This window comes from Crocuta crocuta, unplaced genomic scaffold (assembly GCF_008692635.1).
Source record: "Crocuta crocuta isolate KB4526 unplaced genomic scaffold, BGI_CrCroc_1.0 scaffold11, whole genome shotgun sequence".
Taxonomy (NCBI): domain Eukaryota; kingdom Metazoa; phylum Chordata; class Mammalia; order Carnivora; family Hyaenidae; genus Crocuta; species Crocuta crocuta.
The window spans coordinates 3,488,880-3,507,432 of NW_027528624.1; the positions used below are offsets into that span (position 1 = coordinate 3,488,880).

At 44.9% G+C, this 18,553-nt stretch overlaps 1 protein-coding gene across 1 annotated transcript in view; it reads left to right on the top strand.

The window, feature by feature from the left end:
* The first annotated feature begins 12,264 nt into the window (after positions 1–12,264).
* Positions 12,265–18,553, top strand: part of ZDHHC14 (zDHHC palmitoyltransferase 14) — a 120,127-nt gene continuing 113,838 nt past the window's right edge. The window contains exons 1-2 of the mRNA XM_077755071.1: positions 12,265–12,278; positions 12,934–13,094. Coding sequence (XP_077611197.1) covers positions 12,265–12,278; positions 12,934–13,094 — 175 coding nt within the window. The remainder of the gene's footprint in view (positions 12,279–12,933; positions 13,095–18,553) is intronic.

The following is an 18,553-nucleotide window of genomic DNA, read 5'->3' on the forward strand; positions in this document are numbered from 1 at the left end:
CAAATCCTCAACTCCTCATCAATCTTAGAGAAATATTATAAAGGAAATTTATGTGGTAATTCCTCCTCTGCAAAAGGAAGTAGGTGGGACTCCTTCTCCCCCAGGAAGAGGGGAAAAGCAGCCATGATGTCTAGGTGAGGAGAGCTTTATTTAGCAGGGCAGGAGAGAGCTGTCAGCTGAAGTCCGGAATACACTGAGATGGGGGTCTGCTCACATTCATGCCCGGTTTCTTTAACTTTTCAACTGCATGATGGTCTTTGCTATAAATCGCCTTGCAACTCACCACCCGCAGTGTGGACCCACCTCTCTCAGGTCTGCTCTGAGGATTCTATTTCATGCAATTCAGTAAATATTTGTGGAGTGGCAGCCCTGCAGCAGGAAGTGTCTGGGGTGCTGGGGATACAGCAGTGACTCAGCGACCTGCAAAGACCGCTTCTTGTTGTCCTTGCCCTTGCAGTGGAGTCCAGTCTAGGGAGGTCTAGGAAGGCCCCACCTTATCACTTGGCAGTCAACCAAGGAAGGCCTGGACACAGCAAGTACAGTGAAGGGTTTTGTGACCCCGTGTTCTTGCTGATGCCATTCCTCTTTGCCCATCTAACTTTGGTTTAGCCATCAATACCCTTTCCAGAAAGCCTTCTCTGATCCCATCCAGGCTAACAATGCTGGTCCCCTTCAGCGTTTGCTCAGTACACTCTTTGTACCCCTGTCACCAAACTTGCTGTTGTGTTTGTAGTCAACTGCTTTGGAGTCTGTCTCTCCTATTAGAATGTGAGCCCCCTGAGGGGTGTGTAGGTAGCTCAGTAGGTTAGGCATCTGACTTCGGCTCAGGTCATGATCTCGTGGTTCGTGAGTTCAAGTCCCGCGTCGGGCTCTGTGATGACAGTTCAGATCCTGGAGCCTGCTTGTGTGTGTCTCTCTCCCAAAAAAGGAATAAATATTTTAAAAAAATGTGAGCCCTTGAGAGCAAATATCTTGTCTTGATCTTCTTGTATCCCTGGCATTCTGCCTAGTGTGTTGGCATGTAGTATGTGCTCAGTAAAAAGTGTGAGGAGCAATTGGATGAAGGAAGGAATGATGCTCGGTGACATCAGACATCCACAGTAGCCACAGTACCTTCTCTCCATCTGTAATAACTTTCCAAAACTCACATTAAGGCCAAACGTTTCTGAGGTAATCTTCTGCATAACACCCAAGACCACTTCTTCATAGCACTAGCTTTTGGACACTGAAAGGAAAGGACTTTGCTCAGTGTGATGGGTGGGGGCAGGGGGCACAATCTGCAAGAGACACCTCAGTTATTGTGTGTGAAACTGTGTTCACTGCTTGAACAAACCTAGGAGGGCAGACAGAGGCCCTGGGGGTGGGGTCGCTGAAAACCAAAGCACTGGGAACAACAGCTAGCGGGAGGGAGGAGAGAACAGACCATGTAAACAACAATTATATGCTGAGTGGTACCAGCAGCACCATGCCCACACAGGACCACGTCCCAGCAGAGAGCGTGATGTCCGCCAGTGTCTCGGGACAGAGGAGAAGGCTCATTGATATTAAGTGTGCAGTCTAAAACAAGGCAGAGAATTCTCATCCCCAAAATGTTTTCCTGAACATATATAATGATTAAACTAATTTGTACTTAGTTGAAAGTGTCTCTGCGTTGAATAGTCCATTCGGCCATGATGCTCATCCCGGAGCTGTCCAGTACTCAGGGTCAACGCGATGAACACGGCCAGTGTTTGAGAAGTTTAATTTGTGCAGCTTTTCATCCTGAAGTCCTCCTTCCCCATCCCGCCGTCCTTGGACCCAGCCCCAACCCAAGGAAAGGAAAAGAGACCCTACAATGAGTCCGAGACCCAGACCTCCATAAAGGTGTCCACGTCTCGGCGTGTGTGGCCATGCACCTTGGGCCTCCTTCTCAGCTGTCTCCTTGGGCTTGGCGTTGCTTTTAATTGTGACATAAGAGCACCAGGGTGTAGTTGTCTGTGCTGTTAATATCTAAATGTCCAGTTTAAGATGGAAACCCACAAGGGTAGCTAAAGGAAAACTTTCTCCTGTCACATGCCTGTGAGAAAATGTGCAGACCAGAGATAGAAGATAACTCGAGTTTTGTGTCTTTAAATATATGATACTCTGCACCTCGCCACATGCTGATCTAATTACAGACACCTGCACAAATCTGGGGCTTCAGCCCTCTGAGGTGTTGAGCTAATCTGGCATATGCATTGCTGCCAAGCGTCTTCTTTATTGATACTTGATTTTTTTGAAAGCAGAGACAGATTTTAATATTTGGCAATCCGTTCCCCCTTTGTTTTGGCTCAATGAGAATTTATACGTTTATTTTTAATCATATATTTTCCACTGCAAAAATAAGCCCTGTTTAATTAAGAAAATTTAGAAACTACCACAAAGGACATATGCTCCACAAAATCACCCTCATATCTTTCACCGTGGATAATGAGGTAATGTTTTAGGGCATAGTCTTTCCTTTGTGAATATAAATGTGCGTTTGAATCAAAAACGGAATCATCTCGCGTCTACCTTATATCCCGTGTGTTTTAGATGCCTATTCAGTTCATGCAACAAATATTTATTCCAGGCCCGCTATGTGCTAGACTCAATTGTAGGCGCTGTGGCTTGTGTCTGGGAACCAGGCAGGCAGAATTCCTCATGGCTTTGAGTCTTTCTCTAGTGGGAGAGTCAGACAGTGAAGAAGTGAGTATGTACAGCATGTGGGCTAAGCAGGGTTAAGTGACAGAAGGGAAAATAAAGCCCGGAAAGGGCCAGGAGTGTGGGCGTGTTGGTGGTAGGAGGGCTGGGAGTTTACCCAGTGCGGTCATAGAAGGATCTGCTGAGAAAGTGATATTTGAGCAAAGACTTAGAGGAGGTGGGACAGCTCTGTGGCTCTATGTGGGATGGCTTCTAGGTGGAGGGTACTGCACAGGCGAGAACCCAGGCAGCCAGGACTGGAGGGTCGCAGGAACCACACATGATTGTGAGGAGGGAGCAGAGTGTGAAACAGGCAGGGAGGAGATGAGGTGGAAGGTAACAAGCCAGTGCAGTAGATGCCAGAGGGGCAACAGGACCCAACAGCTTTCACAGCATGGCTCTTACTGATGGGATAGACGGTGGGGGATGGGCCTAGAAGTGGGGGAGGGGGTAGGGAGGTACGCCTGGAAAATGTTACTTTGGTAGGTGTCGAGGTGATACTGGGCCACAAACCTCAGACCCCTCTGAGTAAAAAAGCAATTCAGAAAAGTGTGAAGATGTGTTAGGATTCCTTCACCAGTTTATTCTGTTCACATTAAAAAAAATAGATGCACAATAGTGATACATGATTTTAAAACTGCTGTCTAGGGGCGCCCAGGGGGCTCAGTCGGTTAAGCATCCGACTTTGGCTCAAGTCATGATCTTGTGGTTTGTGGGTTTGAGCCCCCAATGGGCTCTGTGCTGACAGTTCAGAGCTCAGAGCTCGCTTCAGATTCTGTGTCTCCCTCTCTCTGCCCCAACCCCACTCACACTCTATTTCTCTCTCTGAAAAATAAATAAACATTTTTTTAAAAACATGCTATCTAAATAAGTCTAAAATAGCTTTGTCAATACGTGTACAATACAGGTTCCAAGTGATTAGAGAGTATTGCCTTATTTGGCACATCCTTCCCTCAATGAGTCATCTTAAAATGTTGGCACCTTAGGTTTGATGAAGTACAGAATTATGAATAGAGCCTTAGTCCTGCTGAGACTTCTGTACAGAATTGCCAAAATGGAGTTGGAGCAGACACCCCTTCATGTGTGACACATGGTCTGAGCAACCACACTTAGCATTCTATTTAGGGCTGGGGCAAACGTGGTCTTTCCTCTGACCACTCTTTCGAAGCCCCCAGTCCCAATCTCAGCAAGTCCCAGGGCGGGAGCCTTTCTGTATGGGCCTCCCTGGTCCTGCCATTTCTTATGGGTCCGGGATGCACTGAAAGCAAGGTGATGGCCCTACTGTGGCCAAATAGCTCAACGGCTACACTCCACTACCGTGGCCAAATAGCTCAATGGTCACACTCCATCTGAAAATGACACAGTCATCTGAGTTAGGACTCTAATGGAAAATCTGGGATGTATGGTCGCCATGCCTAAGTAATCACATTAGGTATTAAAGAGTCAGTCTTGGGGCAGAGAAATACTGGCTTTCCTCCTTGCAGTTCACACACTAGCCTGAACCCTTTGGCTTCCTGGAATTTTCAGTCAAATTCAAAAATCACTTGGCAAAAACTTTGAAATGCCGCCATCCTCCTAAACAGCTCTCGCACTTTCTCGGCAGTGGATGGGTATGTTGGGCTGTTTACGCGCTGTGAATTGAAAGCTGTATTTTTGACTCCGGATTCCCAGGTTCCGTGGCTATCATTGGACCTACCTGGGTGGTCTGGGAGGCCCTGAGTTTAGAATAATGACACTTGATTTTGTCACACAGGAGCTATATAGGCTTCAGGCAAGACTGTGCTGTTTGGGGACATGCCTGCATTGACCACGCCCAGCTGGGAGAAACAGATTCCTAAGCAACTGTCCTCTCCTGAGTCCTTGAGCTTCGCCTGCCCCCTGAACGGTTTACAAATGTCTGTGGAGTTCTGCTCTCACCCAGCAGGACTTTCTCTCTGGGTTTGAAAGTTCCTCCCAGTTTTCTTTTGATCTGTTTCCCCCTCTTTCCCTGGATCCATTCATTTAAATTCCTTCCTTCCAGGGGCACCTGGGTGGCTCAGTGTGTTAAGCAGCCCACTCTTGATCTCGGCTCAGGTCATGACCTTAAGATTCGTGAGTTCCGGCCCCACATCAGGATGTGTGCTGACAGTGCGGAGCCTGCTTGGGATTCTCCCCAACTCTGCCCCTCCCCTACTCTTCTCTCTCTCTCTCTCTCTCTCTCTCAAAATAAATAAACTACAAGTTAAAAAAAATTCCTTCATTCCAGATCGTATTCATAGATTCATCATTATGGTCAATTAGTAAGAAGGGGGCACTTTTCAAACACTGGAGGTGTCTTACAGGGAAATGGTACTCTCGGGGGCTTTATGAAATCATCATTGTTTCCCCCATTCTAGAGTTGTGAGTGGACGTTATTTCTGAATCCACATTTTCTCTCTTTGTCTCTAGATAATGTGCTTATCTTTGGCCTGTAGTGGTACATTTATTTCTAAGTGTGTGATTAAAGGACACATCAGACAATTAATGGTGTTTATGTCCCCGCCTATAAATGAAAAATACATTTATTTTACAATGACTCATGTGAAAAGGAGAAAGATCATTTTTATTATAACCCTCACAACCTCTACTCCTCACAAGGCTACTCTGTTATTATTTCAGACATGTGAGTCATTGGCTTAGATTATTTCATTTTATGATCATTTGCCTTAACTATCTATTACCGAAAGGCATTGCAACCAAGATTCTGGAATTTAAAATAATAGGTTAACTTTGTGATTTCTGAAACATAGAAACATCTTTTGTTAGAGTACGGCATTACGGATGTGAGGCCACCTCCCCCTCCTGTATAAACTTCAAGTGCATGCCTCATTTCTGTGTGTAAAGCATCATGAACCTGGTGTTTATATTTCCATGTATACAGGACAGAACACAAAGATCAGATGTGGGCCATGTTGTGGTCAGGGGTCATAAGCCTCAATTAACAGGATTTTTTTCTGTATGTGTATCCATTTGCAGGCAAAAAAATTTAAAAGATGACACAAATTGTTTTGAGATGGGAAAAGATTCTCTACTTTTTGTTCCAAAGCCCACTTGGTTTTAATGTCTCTGCTACATCATGTTAATGTTTTGTTTTGTTTTTCATTTTAAGTAAAGCTAATCTTCCCCTTAAGAATGTCCTGTGGAAAAACAGAGACCTGGCTACCCAATAATGAAATCCAGATTTCCTATCTGAAATGTTTCAGAAATTAATTTAGTCCAAGGAGTCTCATCCAAGGAATCAGTTTTATGTCAAATTCTAACCTATGAGCCAGTCTCCAAATATGAATGCAGAGTTAATGATGGTATTGATTCTGGGATGTCGGTATCTGTTTTTTGGTAAAAAAAGAAAAAAAAATCATAATTAATGACAAAACACACTGATTACATAGTCTCAGATAACCTAGCATCCAGACAATAGTTCCACATTTCACGGATAAACATCAAAACAGAATTAATTATTTTTTGTAAAGTTTTGGGAAGATTGCTAGTAGAAGGTAAAATACTCCTCCTAATCTTTTTGGCGACGCTACATTTTCTTACCTTTACCCGGAAGGCAGCGACACTTCCTGCTAGGTATTCGGTCATCACACCCAGAGCCTAACAGCCTCCACTGATGTGCACTGTAGGGAGGGGGGCACCTTAATGACTTTTTATCATGTTAGCATTTCCTTTGTCTGGTGCTAAATTAGCTCATTTCTTTCATGTTATGAAAATGCATGCTTTCTGATTATTTTTTCCCCCTCCTGCCACTTTCCCATTGAGCTTTATGAAGATTAAGATGCTCGTAGCCTGTTTTCCACAGGCCCTGGGTTGTATGTAGGTCACAAGTCTTCAGACGGAAAAAGGACTCCATTTGGTGTTTATATCTTTGACAGCTGCATCATCGTCTTGTATCACATCCAGGCCCTCAGGGGAAGGAGTCTTCCTCCTCACAGATGGCGTTTAGAATTGGAGATCCCAGCCGCAGTTGCTCAGAAATGTGAAGGAGCCATTTTCAAGTTGTCTGAGCTCAGGCTAAGAATCTGCTTGGCCGCTTGCAGTGCTTGGGCTATGAAGCCATGCCGGGGCATGGCTGGGGTTTCCCATTAGTCTTGCCTTCTTCCGGATGTCTAGTGATCACTGTCGTGGGCAGGGTCTTTACCTGAAGGACTACAGGTGTTCTCTGCTTTTTCTGAACAGCTGTTTGAAGGTGCCTGGGTAGCACTGATCTCATCGTTTGCTTAGGGGCGTGAATTCTGCTGCTTTGTATAAAGAGCATTGTCCAAGATTTCAAAGACAAACTAGACATTGTTCTTTGTCACACAGAGGCTGGTTGGACAGGGGGACTGTCACGAGCACCTAGTATTGTACAAAGTTGTACCAACATAAGGCGCTTTGTCTGCTAGGACTTTAGAGCATGGCCGGGGAGAGGTTAGAGGTTCTAGTTAATGCTCACAGGATGCATACATATTGCACACTCAACTCGGTGAACCAGGGAGAATCTCCTCCTTCTCTTGGCCAGAGAAACCTCCTGGACAGGGCTTAGCACCTGTTTGAAGGAAGTTTCCTACAGCATTCTTAAGCTTGTACCTAGCAGGCTTAAAAGATAGAAAAATGAGTTCTAAACACAAGATGCATTGTTGATGTTGAGAGTGTTGCTGATTTGACTTTCCTCCTCTTTTATAAAATTCAGTTGAATGGGGCTCACTCATTCAGTCACTTAGCAAGTATTTTCCGGTCACCTGCCCTATGGGAAGCATTGTGCTGGGTGTTGTGAAGGACACAGCAAGGAGCAGGGCCAAGTGTTGCCTTCCAGGACCTCCAGTCCAGTCAGGTGCATGAGACACATCCACCAACACCCCAAGCACCACAGAGAGGAACAAACAAAATATTACAGAGGCTCAGGAAAAGAAGCCATCACTTCTGCTTGGGGTTGAGCCAAGAAAAATTTTCACAAAGTCTTTATAGGAACTTGAACGTTGGGTGTCAGGGCATTCAAGCCACAAGGGCTGTGTGAGCAGATGTCTGGGAAGGTTGAGAGGTCATGGATGCCTGAGAAGGAACATGAACTGAACTTAGCAGGAAAAGAGGAGTAATTGCAGGCTTTGGAGCAGAGATGCGTGGTCTAGAGCTGACAGGTGGTTAGGGCAGATTCAAGTGGGGGCCTGACAGGCAGAGGGCTGAGATGGCATTCCAGCTGTCCCCCAGGCCGGAGAAGCTGAGGAATACAGTGCGTGGGAGTTACTCCACGAGGTGCCTGCAAGAATGGAGAGGGGCAAAGTGAGGCAGAAGAGTGGGCCTTGGGCAGGAAGAAGGCCGCCTTTTTCCTAGGAAGAGGGAGGGATGACACAGTGCCCATGGGGCGGTATGCTGAGGTTCCCACGGGGGCTTCTGAGAAACTCACAGACTCAAGAGAGAGTCCCCCACTTCCCACATCTGGGGGGGGCCAAAAGTGCAAAGCCGCCTTGCAACGGGGCTTTTCAAACCAACACTCCCCGGTCCCTCTTCCTGCTCCTCATCCTTTCTTCTCCAGCCACCAGTGGCTAGAAATGACCCTTGGCCAAGTTAGAGGTCTCCATCATTAACTGGGATTGCCACATTTTTAATTACTTAAACAAGACCATTTGCTACTTACAGTGACCAAAGGACTTCCTGTCACCTTCATCTCATGACCAGAAAAGTCAGGGGACCAGCCTGAGTTTTTACCCAGGGTTAGGAGCAGTAGCAGGTTTCAAAGGAAGACCAGAAAAGTTGTATTTCAGATTCGTGAGTGATCCCTCACAGTTAGCCCTGGCAGTAGTAGCCACTCACTTGCCAACAAGACTCTTCCTGTTCCTCCTCTCCTGGGCAGGTCATAACTAATCTACACCCAAGTGCAAATAACTCAAACCACAAGGTACTGTCTCTGGGATGAGAATGTGCCAAGGGACAGAATACTCAAGTTGAAGACAGTGATCTCTAATTGTCACATATTAGCAAACTGGGGCAGCAGATGTCCTCGGTGAGAGATGGGGAGAAGCAGGCGGAGGCTATGAGAAACTCCAGAGCTGTCAGTCTGGAGAAGTGGGCGGCCCTTAAAGTTAACAATCCCCCATGCAGTGGACTTGGGACAACATGAAGCCGTTTAGGATGTGGGGTACTCACTGACTACATCTCGTTCTATGGAGGCAACCTCTGGAACTTAGAGCAGGCATCCTTTGAGGTCAACTAAGTAGCATTTCAGACCTAAAAGGGAAAGACAGATATGCCATAACCTGAGATCTACTAAACTACCTCCACAGGGGCTTTCTGACAGCACTGAAGTATCCTTCATCCTTGGAGAAGACAAATGGAACTAAATAAACCATAGCCCGCAATACCCATGGTGGGTCACATCCTCCTGAGCAGTCTGCCCCATCATATTGTCCTGCTGTGCCCTGGGTGCTGCTGTGTAACAACTCTTCCAACTGTTTCTTATTCAAGCTCATTAGTAAGAAAGAGGAGAAATGGTGACCTGTTTTATTCTCTGCCATTATTCAAATAGGCATCCTTCTATTGAATTTGGAACTTAAATTATGGAAAATCATATTCTACACAATCATTTCCCTAACCGTTTTGTAACAAGAATATATACGGATGCCTGAGTGGCTCAGTTGGTTAAGCATCTGATGCTTGATTTCGGCTCAGGTCATGATCTCATAGTTTGTGGGTCTGAGCCCCATGTCCGGCTCTGTGCTGATAGCATGCAGCTTGCTTGAAATTCTCTCTCTCTCTGCCCCTCCCCTGCTCGCTCGCTCTCTCTGTCTCTCCAAAATAAATAAACATTAAACAAAGAATACGCACACGCACGCACACACACAGTCCACCTAGAGTAGATTCTTTTATACTAAAGTAAATATTTTAGAGCTACAGATTCACAGGGGCACATGCACCCCAATGTTTACAGAAGCATTATCAACAATAGCCAAATTATAGAAAGAGCACAAGTGTTGTGATAAATGGACAAAGAAGAAGTGGTGTGTGTGTGTGTGTGTGTGTGTGTGTGTTATTACTCAACCATCAAAAAGAATGAAATCTTGCCATTTGCAGTGATGTGGATGGAGCTAGCCTGTATTAGGCTAAGTTAAATAAGTCAGCCAGAGAAAGACAAATACCATATGATTTCACTCATATGTGGACTTTAAGAAACAAAACAGGTGAATATAGGGGAAGGAGGGGAAAAGAGAGAGGGAAGCAAACAATAAGAGACTCTTAACTATAGAGAACAAACTGAGGGTTGCTGGAAGGGAGGTGGGTGGGGAGATGGACTCAGTGGAAGATGAGCATTAAGGAGGGCACTTGTTATGATGAGCATCGGTTGTTATATGTAAGTGATGAATCACTAAATTCTCCTGAAACCAATATGATTATATATGTTAACTAACTAGAATTGAAATAAAAATTTGAAAAGAAAAAAATAAATATTGTAGGGCAAATGTAAATAAATTGAAATCTATTAGTACCAGGGCCAGTTTTATGCCTTTGATATGGACTGTGTTTGTTTCTGATTGTGCTATGTCAGCACATTTTCAAGGCTTAATACAATGGTAAGGTTGTTTTTTATAAGACAATAAGTATAACCAAGATAATGTCATACTTTATGACACAAATACCTTTTAATGACCCTCTAGAGTTTGAGTTCCTTGCTTTTAACTCCAGGATAATATCACAGCCAGAGATTTAATCAATAGACTTGCAGTAATCGATCTTTATTACCAGCCTTTCATAGAAGTTCCATGTCATCATCAAACACGGACTTAGTCTAAACAATGTAATAGACACACCCTGGGGGGCACCTATCCCCGAAGCCCACCACACCCCACCATATCATAGAGCTGGGATTCAGCCCCATACGAACATTTGGATTCCAAATTTGATTCGGTAGTAAATGTGTTTTTGATTGAGTGGGGCCATCTTTTAAAATTGTCTAATTGTCTGATTCCGATTGCAAGAAAATGTTCCCTTTACGAATCCAGGAGTATATAGTAAGTTCTATTTACCAGATTATGGTATCCCCAGTCTCTTAAATTTTTGTTATTCAACTTGAAACTTTTCACATTTTTTTAGAAAACTGGAAGCCCATTAAAGGGTATTAATTATGTTAGTATTTGCCAGAAAACGCTCGAGGAAAGCAATGATTTTTTAAAATGTAGAGCAAAATCAGTTGAATTTAAAAAGTCCTTTCCCGGGGCACCTGGGTGGCTCAGTCGGTTAAGTGTCCGACTTTGGCTCAGGTCATGATCTCGCGGTCGGTGGGTTCGAGCCCCGCGTCGGGCTCTGTGCTGACAGCTCAGAGCCTGGATGGGGCCTTCTTCAGATCCTGTGTGTCTCTCTGCCCTTTCCATGCTCATGCTCTGTCTCTCAAAAATGAGTAAACGTTTAAAAATTTTTTTTTAAAAAAAGCATTAAAAAAAAAAGTCCTTTCCATAATATAACTGAATGCTTTCATGAAGTGCTTATCTTTAGGTTAGAGTCTTGTGTTCCTTTTATCCACATTCTTTGTATCTTCTGGCTCTCTTTGCTGAATTCACTGTCCTACAAGAATCTCTGAGGTTGTTCAAAAAGGCTCTTAAGCATCTGGAAGTTTGGGCAGGGTCACACTGATGCAGGAATGACATTGAACAATTTTTTATGGTTTCCCGTGAGCCTATGAAGAGAAGTCACAACTGACAATCCAGCAAGCGAAATGTGACGCCAGAGACTGGTGATGGTTGTTTCCTTCTGTTTCTGCAAGGCACTTGGTATGGGAAGGATGAAAGAAATGTTAGAAATGTCATATATTGTTGTGTCTCTAAGTCAGGTGTTTCTTTTGGAGGCCACAGTCTGCCTGCCTGCAGGCCACGCCTCCCAGTCATGTTGGGGGTCACTCATCCACCTTCTTAAAGTTGTTGGAAAGCCAACTTTACTGTGACCTAGTCTTCAGGTCTCTGTCTCATTCACCATGCGTCTTCAAGACCAGACGGTCTAACATGCCTGATGCTGGCCTCAGCAAAGGGGATCATGCCCCGGGGTCCTTGAGGCCTGGACTCTTGCTGGGATGCCCTTGCCATCCCACCAGAGACCTCACTGGTCCCTAACAGTCCCAGGATAGAGCCCCCCGTCCACCTCCTTGTCTTGAACAAAGCTTTGCTCTCCAGCTCCCTCTGTTTCAGCTTGAATATTTGCAAGAGTCTCCCCCTGATGGGTGGACCACCTAGGAGTTGCTTTCCATCCCAGATACTATGATTGCATGATTCCCTGTTGTGTTCTTTGATGATGCCCATGATGTTACTGAACGTGGTGACAACACCCTACCATGGTCATTGCAGATCTTACCCTCACTCAGCTCCCGGCATTGAGCTAGTTCCCACTCTGCCACTCGCTGCCTCCATGGGATCAAGGGACAGTGATAGTGGGCCAGGAGGGCAGTGCTTAAAGCTGCCCTGGTGCCTGGATCCCCAGAGCCCAGCTGGCATAGACTTGAGTCTCCCTGACTCCTCACCATCCTCACTGCATTTCAATCCTAGCATTGAAAGGCAGTGAAGAGGTTTTGTAGAATTGAGTTGGGCCATGTTCTTCAATTGGTAGCTCAAATGGCTTCTAGAAAGCAGGAGTTTATTATATTCCAGCTGCGTAAGTGCCTTTAATCCTCTTCAGAAACTGGCTTGCAAGTTCATTTCCATAGCTCATTAGCGTCTTTTGGATAGATTAGCTCCAAAATATTGAAAAATGGTTTCTTGCCTCTTAAGGGTGCATTCACGCTTCTCAGCTTTGGTGCGATGAAGGTGTTCAACTCAGGAAGGAAAGCCTGGGTCTGGGGAAGACGGTCCTAAGGCAGCGTCTTCCTTTCTTGTGCAGTTGCAGGGAAGGCTGGGAAGATCGCACAGATTCCTGAGCTGTATTGACAGCACACAGGGTACAAGCTCTGTACATTTCGCATTGATTATGCAAGTGGTATGATTTTCTCTCATCTGCCAGTGTCTTTCCCGAGCAGCACTGTGGGAGCAGAGGGCCTGGTTTCTGTGGCTCGAAGGGGAGGGTTAAGCTGTCCACAAGAGAAAATTGCAGACCTCCCCAAATGCAAATGCTTAACATAGATGAAATTTTAATGGAAATCAATTTTGCCTCTCCAAAGAAGCTTTTGTCTTCTTGGAAAATATAGACTGCTCACTGTTGATTACTGACATTATATTTCCTTTCTTTTTCCCCTCCCCTCCTGCCTTCCCAACCTGTTGGCAGCTGCCCGTATCTAGCAGTGAAAATCACCCCCGCCATCCCCGTGGTTGGTGGCATTCTGTTCTTCTTTGTGATGGGGACCCTGCTTCGCACCAGCTTCAGTGACCCGGGAGTCCTTCCGCGAGCCACACCCGATGAAGCCGCCGACCTGGAAAGGCAAATAGGTAACCCTGAAGGTCTGCCCTTAGCCTCGGGTCCCTTCCCACCCGGGCTCGGCCACAGTGTGGGAGGACAGGCCCAGGTTCCCATGCAGGAGGGACAGGCAGGGTGCTGGACAGTGATGCGTGGCTGGGGAGGAGTCCCAGAAGCCTTCGTTCCGGCCGCAGCAGGATGACCTGAGTAGAGGTGGGATAAAGTGGTTGGAGGTAAGGCCCAGCGGCTGGCGTGCTGGAGGCGGGCTGGCAATGCCATCAAGTGAGAGCCACCACCAACTTCTGTTTGCCGATGCTTCTTCGAAACCCAAGCTCCTCTGAGAAGGAGTCTCTATTATGAAAGACCCGTAGTTTTAAGTGGCTGCCCTCTGCTCCGTTTATAATCATCACACTTCATGCTAGTTTCTGTAACAGAAGCCTGGAGAGATTACATTTGACCCCATGGTCTAGGTTACCCAGCCTAGGACCCAGAACTTCCTTTATGAAGGCATGGCCAAGATATGTATTTGTGATATATATTGACATGAACAGCTTTGGTTGTCCTTAGCTATTGAAATCCTAGGATAGAAAGTTTACAGCAACGTACTTTGAAACATATATTGAAACAAACCTTAATCCCTCCCAGAACAAACTTTTAAAGCTGTATTTTTGGCTAAAAAAAGAGAATTGCTTCTTGCTCTTAAAAGTTTGCATTCGTGCACCTGTGGCTCGGTGCTGGTGCGGTGATAATCTGAAGCAAGTAGCAGAGGGGCTGTGATCGCTCCGTGTGAACATAGGATGATCGCTTCGTGGTTTTTTAACATGAAAACCCACCTGGCTTTTCCCTCCTGCTGCTCCCCCCTGCACCGTGGGCTTCCCTTCCCAGGGTCCCTCAGCCAAAAGACCCCCTGCTTTGCAGTGTAAAGAAATACAAGTGTGGATTTTGAGAGGCAGTGCCTGCTGTGGCCAGCCATCCCCAAGTACCAAAGCATGACTGCGTCGTCGGAGCATCTGCCTACGTCCCTGTCGTCCAGGAGGGGGCCAGTGCATGATTTCAGTGTTAATGGTGGGGATGTTTGGTGGTGGTCTGCTGGGCCACAGCCTTCTTGTGTCCTGACATAGGGAAGCCAGAAAGAAGGGTCAGCAGTGGTGAGACCGTCTCTCTCTTAGTCACCCCATCTTGGGATTTCAAGACATTAATTATAAATTAATTCATAATTTAAAGCCTTACATTTATAGCATGTGAATCATTTATAAAAGCTACCCATGGCTATTCCTGAATTTGATCATATCCAAGCAAGTTTGGGAGGCAGACTTTATTATTACCTCCATCTTGCAAATAAGGAAACAGAGCCTCAAAGAGGCTAAATGGGAGAAAGTGGTGGAGCCAGAGCCTTGAACCCAAGTCTCCTGGGTCTCAGCCCTTATTCTTTCCAGGGCATCATGTCACAGGGGAGAGACAGGCCCAGTTTCCTTCAGGAGCAGAACTGGGCCTATGGAAACTGCATAGGCTGTACCCATGTCACATTAACACGCAGCTTGAAAATCCTCGACTCAAGCAGTATGCAAAGAGCCCGGCTCTTCACGCTGGCCTTGAAGCATTTTCCTGCTGTGATCCTACTTCCTATCTCTCCCCTTGGTTAGTGCAAGGAGCATCTGCAAAATCAACAAGATTCGGAACCAGGGGTGATAAAGCGTGCCCTTGGAAGCCCGTACTACAAGTGCAGATTCTAAGAAGCACAGAGTTTCCATTCTTCCCTGTTAATATTGAGGAGGTTGAGTGATTCACTGAAGTGCTTTTTTTTTTTTATAACCTAAGAGCAGTATTTCAACAAGAGCATTTTTTTTTTTTCTTAATGTTTTTTATTTATTTCTAGGAGAGAGAGAGAGAGACAGCGTGAGCAGGGGAGGGTCAGAGAGAGAGGGAGTCACAGACTGAAACAGGCTCCAGGCTCTGAGCTGGCAGTCAGCACAGGGCCTGACGCGGGGCCCGAACCCACGAACTGCGAGATCATGACCTAAGCGAAAGTCGGACGCTTAACCGACTAAGCCACCCAGGCACCCCAACAAGAGCATTTTTAAGGCCAACTCTGCCCCATGCTGTCAGAGACACAGAATCTGTGAGAGAACTAGATGAGGTAAAGGATGAAACCTTTACCCGTGAGGGAGAGCAGAGGGGCTTTAGAGACAGGCGAGCATGGCAGACATGAGTTGGCTCTGCACATCCCTTCCCCCAAGAAGCAAAAAATAATTGGAAAAAATAGTCACAATCATTTCATGGCTCTAGAATTCAACTGTATTGAGGAGCCATTATTCATGCAAAACTACTTGACTTTGGTAAGGAGAGTGGGTGTCTATGATATTCTAACCTGGAGCTGCTCCAATCCCCACCTGAATTCTAAAGGTGATGAAGTTCTGCTTGAACAGGGCAAGCTCTGAAAACCAGCAGCATCTCTGTCTGAGGGGCCAGTTTGCTCTGGAGTAAAGTATGGAAAAAATCAGCAACTGAAACTTTCACCTTAAGAAACTAGAAAAAATGCAAACTAAACTCAAAGCAATCTATAGTAAGGCAGTATTAAAGATGACAGTGGAAATCAAAGAAATAGAATATAGAAAACAACAGGGTAAATCAATGAGACTGAAAGTTAGTTTTTTGAGAAGACTAACAAAATTGATACACACTTTTTTTTTTTTTAATGTTTTATTTATTTCTAGGAGAGAGAGAGAGACAGCGTGAGCAGGGGAGGGTCAGAGAGAGAGGGAGACACAGACTCTGAAACAGGCTCCAGGCTCTGAGCTGGCAGTCAGCACAGAGCCCGACGCGGGGCCCGAAACCACGAACCGCGAGATCACGACCTAAGCGAAAGTCGGACGCTTAACCGACTAAGCCACCCAGGCGCCCCAAAATTGATACACTCTTAACTATACTATCCCCCACCCCTTCCAAAAAAAGACAAAGAGAAGATACAGATTACTAAAATCAGGAATGAAAGCAGAAGTCTTACCATTGACCCTACAGATATTAAAAAGATTTTAACTTTATGCCATAAAATTAAACAACTTAGATGAATGGACAAAGTCTTAGAAACCCACAATTACCAAAAGAATGACTCAAAAAGAAATAGAAAAGCTGAAGAAACCCATAACAGGTAATCCTTACTTCATACCATGCACAGTTTAATTCAAAATGGATCATAGACCTAAATTTAAGAGCTAAGTCTCTAAACTTCTGAAAGAAACATAGAGAAAATTTTCACGACCTTAGGTTAGGCAAAGGCTTCTTACATAAACACCAAAAGCATGATCTGTAAAGAAAGTAAAAGATAACAAATTGGAGTTCATCAAATTAAAAGTTTTTGTACTTCAAAAGATACCTTCAAGGGGCACCTGAGTGGCTCATTTGGTTGAGTGCCTGGCTCTTGATTTTGGCTCAGGTCATGATCTCATGGTTTATGGGATCCAGCCCCACGTTGGGCTCTGTGCTGACTGTGAAGATCCTGCTTGGGATTCTCTCTCCCTCTCTCTCTTCCCCTCCCCTGCTTGATCTCTCTCTCTTTATCTCAAAATAAATAAATAAACATTTTAAAAAGTTACCATTAGGAGGACCTGGGTGTCTCAGTCAGTTAAGTGTCGCCTTCTGCTCAGGTTATGATCTCATGGTTCACAAGTTTGAACCCTGTGTTAGGCTCTATGCTGCCAGCTCAGAGCCTGGAGCCTGCTTCAGGTTCTGTGTCTCCCTCTCTCTCTGCCCCTCCCTTGCCCATGCTCTGTCTCTCTCTCTCAAAAAATAAATATTAAAAAAATTTTATAAGGTATCATGAAGGAAGCAGAAAGACAAGCCAGAGACTGGGAGAAAATATTTGCAAATCATATATCCTGTACTTGTATCCAGAATATATTAAGATCTCTTACAACTCAATAATAAGACAAACAACCCAATTAAAAATGAGTAAAGGATTTGAACATTTTTCCAAAGAAGATGTATGAATGGCCAAAGAACACATGAAAAGATTATCAATATCACTAGTTAAAACGGAAATGCAAATCAAAACCACAGTGAGATACCACTTCACACCCACTGGAAAGGCTCCCATCCAAAAGACCTGATGGTGAAGATACGGAGAAATTGGAACCCTCATGCATTACTGGTGGGGATGTAAAATGGTGCAGCCACTTTGGAAAACATTTCCTTAAGATTCCTCAAGAAGTTAGGCATAGATTATCATACAACCCATATTATCATACAACTCTATTTGTAGGTTTATATCCAAGAGGAGTGACAACATATGTCTCTGGTGTGCATTGTACCTAAAACCCTCAAACTGGAAACAGCACAAATGTCCATCAGTGGGCAAACCGATGAATAACGTGTGGTATGTCCACACAGTAGAATACTATGAAGCAATAAAAACGAGCCCAGTGTTGACGCATGCTACAACACAGATAAACCTTAAAAACACACTAAGCGAGGGGCGCCTGAATGGCTCAGTCAGTTGAGCATCTGACTCTTGATTTTGGCTCAGGTCCATGATCTCATGGTTCATGGGATCGAGCCCTGCATTGGGCTCTGCACTGACAGTGAGGAGCCTGGTTAGGATTCTCTCTGCCTCTCTCTGCCCCTCCTCCTGCTCACATGCTCTGTCTCTCTCAAAGTAAAAAAACATAAAAAAACAAAAGCCACTCTAAGTGAAAGAAGTCAGATCAGAAGGTTACCCATTGTGTAGTTCCATGTGTATGAAGTGTCCAGAAAGGGCAAATCTTTAGAGACAGAAAGCAGATGAGTGATTGCCTGGGGTTGGGGGAGGAGTGAAGGTCGCCACACTGGGACTTGAGAAATCTTGCTGGAAATGGCCTAAACTTGGGCTGTGGTGCTGGTTGTACAATCCAGCCCATTTATTAAAGGTCATGACATTACATACTTCAAAGGCTAGCGGTTAGGTTTGTGAGGTATAGCACAATAAAGCTGTCAGAAAAAGAGGAAGAGAGGAAGGGGAGAGGAAGACGATGGGAGCAGAAGAGGAAGGAGGGCCTACTCACCTCTAGTTGTGTGACGTTAGGCTAGTTGTAAAATGGGAATAATGATGCATATCCTATAAGGTTCTTCTCAGGATCAGCTTAGAAAATGGTTTTTTGGGGTTGAGTGTTTGTTTTTGTTTTTTTTAGAAAAATCCTTCTCTTCTTCCACCCAGTTCTCTCCTTACCCTCCACATACGTAGGTTCTCATAAAAGAATTCTTGACCCAAAATGTGGTAGGAATAAATAGCATAGTTAGGCTGATTCTTTATAAGGAGTCCTCCCTCCTCTCTATTACTTGGGTGTGGAGAATAAGATTCTGTTTCCGTGAAATCTTATCGCATTTATTTTGTGCTATCTAACGAAAGAAGGAAAAATGAAAATTAGATTTGGAAGCATCTTATTATTAGTTATTAATCCTAATTATCTGTAGTTGACGTCTCCTTATAGAAGACCAGATAGCCGTTCGAAACCAGCCT